Below are 3,012 nucleotides of genomic sequence, written 5' to 3' on the forward strand. Positions count from 1 at the left end.
AAATTCAAAGTATTGTTTTATGGATATCTGATATAGTAAATATAATTGTAGAATTGCTTAAAGTTGTTGGCCTCTGTTATTTCATCAAAAGTACTGTGATACTTACCACGATCCTGGGAGAACGAAGATTTACTGCGTCAAAGGTAATCTGTAGGTAAAGTAAAAGAGTTATTATATTATAAAACAGTTATATACTACAAACTTGAGCAAACACTAGTTATTGCATTTGGGTATTCTCAAGTCTACCCGTTTTCACTCTGTTCAAATAAATTGTACAGGGCCCCGACTTGGGTGGAGGCACTCTAATTAAATATTACACATATATTCCCTGGTGAAGAGAGTTCAGGGCTACACTGGAGGCACTGCTGAGATCCTGAGGGTTTAAATAATAACATACTTACCTGTTCATTTATCATGGAAGATATAACTGAACATGATATATATCGTTGGTGTAATGACCATGGTGTCAATATACCATGCAGTTTAGGTATTGTGGGGAATTTTGTAGGAATTACTGATGCAGAGGTGCTTACAGAAGTACAGAAACTATGGGGAGTAAAAGTGCCAATTTTAGTGGATAAATGGAAGAGAGAGACCGGAGAGACTAGGGCCGTATTGATAACTACAAAAGAATATTTAGATTCATCTCTTATTCCCGCAAATGTGATGGTAGGAGGAGAAATGAGTAGGAGATGGCAAATAATGTGGCCTAGAAATATCATCGATAGTGATAGGGGAGGTTCCGAGCCTACTAGGTTGGGGGAGAGAGTAGTATTACCAGAAGAACATTCCCTACAAAGGGGGGATGATACACAATCTCCCATGCTTAAAGATTTGTCTAAAGATACTACTGGTGAGAATATAGAGCCTCAAGTTGAGACTGTTTTGGACAAAGTAGTGAGCCATTTCGAACGTTGGCACTATGAAGGAGGTTATAGAAGACTCCGAGTATTTTCAGGAATACTTCCTGTACCAACCGGGGAAGAAGGATATGATGCTTGGCGGGAGGCTGCTATCCAACATTCCGAGGAGTGGCGTTGTCCCGAACACATAAAGAAACAGCGGATTGTAGAAAGCTTAAGGGGCCCCGCTATGGGAATCATACATGCCACTCGCCGTAGTAATCCAAATGCCACATTGAAAGATTACTTTAATGCCTTAGATTATTCATTTGGAACATTGGAGGATCTAGGGGATATATTGGTAAGATTAAATCAAACTTACCAAGAACCTACGGAAAGTCTCACTAACTTTATCTATCGGATAGCTAAGATTTTATATAAGCTCCTAGATAAAGGAGGAATCCAGTCATCGGAAATTGATGAGAGACACCTAAAACAATTATTGAGAGGAGCACTAACTACCCATCCAGTGGCTCAACGACTAAGGTGTAGTGGACCCGGGGCGAGACCACCTACATTGAGTGAAATGATTAAAGATGTGAAATTGGAAGAGGGCCAAATAGAAAATAGAGAACGAAGTTTAAAAAGGGTAAAAGTTGTATTGCCTGCACCGGTTGAACCCCCTTCCAATGTTCTCTCCCCAAATGAAAAATTATATAAATTATTAGAAGAACAAAATAAGAAACTCGATCAAATAATAACCCTACAGAGAAATGTCTCGTTACAAGACAGTCGTGGGAGGGGGAGGGGACCTAATCGACGAATGGAGAATAGAGATCAAGTCATCTGTTATCGGTGCGGTCAGATGGGACATCGATCCTTTGAGTGCCCACAAGTGGGAAATTATGGAATGAGTACGGACAATCATGATAGAAGAAATACTACTCCGTCGGAAAACCAGGGAGGGACGTCGATGAACCCCGCATCGACTCCCGGACAATAGTAGTATGTGCAATGGGGGGCGCTGGGTGGTCTACTATCCTCCCTGATGGGATGATGGGACATGCCCCTGTGATATCTGCAGCTATAAATGGTCAGTTATGTAGAGTGTTATTGGATAGTGGATCCCAGGTCTCAATAATCTTTGAGAGTTGGTATCAGCAACATTTGTCGGATGTACCCATATTACCTGTGGATGGATTGGTGATATGGGGGTTGAGCGACCAAAAGTATCCGTACTTGGGTTATATTGCTACCCATATTGAATTCCATCCACATTTAAATAATTCCGAACTCCCCCTACCCTTTATTGCTTTAATCTGTCCTGACCCCCCTGGAAACCGAGAGGCTGTGCCGATTATAGTAGGCACCAATTCAAACTTATTCCGTACTCTTGCTGATTGGTGTTTATCCCAATATGGAATCAATTTGACGAAAGAAATGGATGGAGCTAGGGTCAATAAAATCCAAAATCCTGCTAATAATGAATTAGCTATATGCTCTACTAATACTTATGAGTTTGATTCCACAATACAAGAAGATGAGAGTTTTATTAGCAAATTACAGAAATGCTTCCAAGAGAGTGATTTAACCCCGACAGCCCAAGAACAACTATTAGGAGAACTAATAAATCGAAGAGCGTTTTTTTCAGTTGAAGAATGGGATCTAGGAACGGCAATAGGAGTGGAACATAAGATTAAATTAAATAATCCTACCCCTTTTCGAGAACGGTCACGTCGGCTTGCTCCAGCCGATTTTGATGATGTTCGGAAACATTTAAAGGATCTATTGGAGAACCATGTGATAGCCGATTCCGAGAGTTCCTATGCATCACCAATCGTAGTAGCTCGGAAAAAGAACGGTAGTATACGGCTATGCATTGACTACCGGACCCTAAACAACCGAACGATTGCTGACCAGTATACTGTTCCTCGAGTAGAAGAAGCTCTAGATTGCCTACAAGGCAGCCGCTGGTTTTCAGTATTAGATATGCGGTGTGGGTATTACCAGATCCCCATGAATCCTGAAGATAGATCTAAAACCGCATTTATTTGCCCAATTGGGTTTTTCGAATTTCTTAAGATGCCCCAAGGAGTGAAAGGGGCTCCCGCTACTTTCCAGTGCACTATGGAACAAACGGTAGGAGATATGTGCTACCGAGAGGTACTAG

The 3,012-nt window shown here is 41.3% G+C and overlaps 1 protein-coding gene across 1 annotated transcript; it reads left to right on the top strand.

Annotated features, from left to right (window-relative positions):
• The first annotated feature begins 414 nt into the window (after window positions 1–414).
• LOC135020581 (paraneoplastic antigen Ma1 homolog) lies at window positions 415–1,845 on the top strand. Its single transcript, XM_063953194.1, has one exon. It carries the CDS (start codon window positions 415–417, stop codon window positions 1,843–1,845), a length of 1,431 nt encoding a protein of 476 aa, XP_063809264.1.
• The last annotated feature ends 1,167 nt before the right edge of the window (window positions 1,846–3,012 follow it).

The sequence above is a fragment of the Pseudophryne corroboree genome, chromosome 2 (genome assembly GCF_028390025.1).
Source record: "Pseudophryne corroboree isolate aPseCor3 chromosome 2, aPseCor3.hap2, whole genome shotgun sequence".
Lineage (NCBI taxonomy): Eukaryota > Metazoa > Chordata > Amphibia > Anura > Myobatrachidae > Pseudophryne > Pseudophryne corroboree.

Coding starts and splice junctions, on each gene's coding strand:
- LOC135020581 (XM_063953194.1), top strand. CDS start 415: ATGGAAGATATAACTGAACATGATATATATCGTTGGTGTAATGACCAT.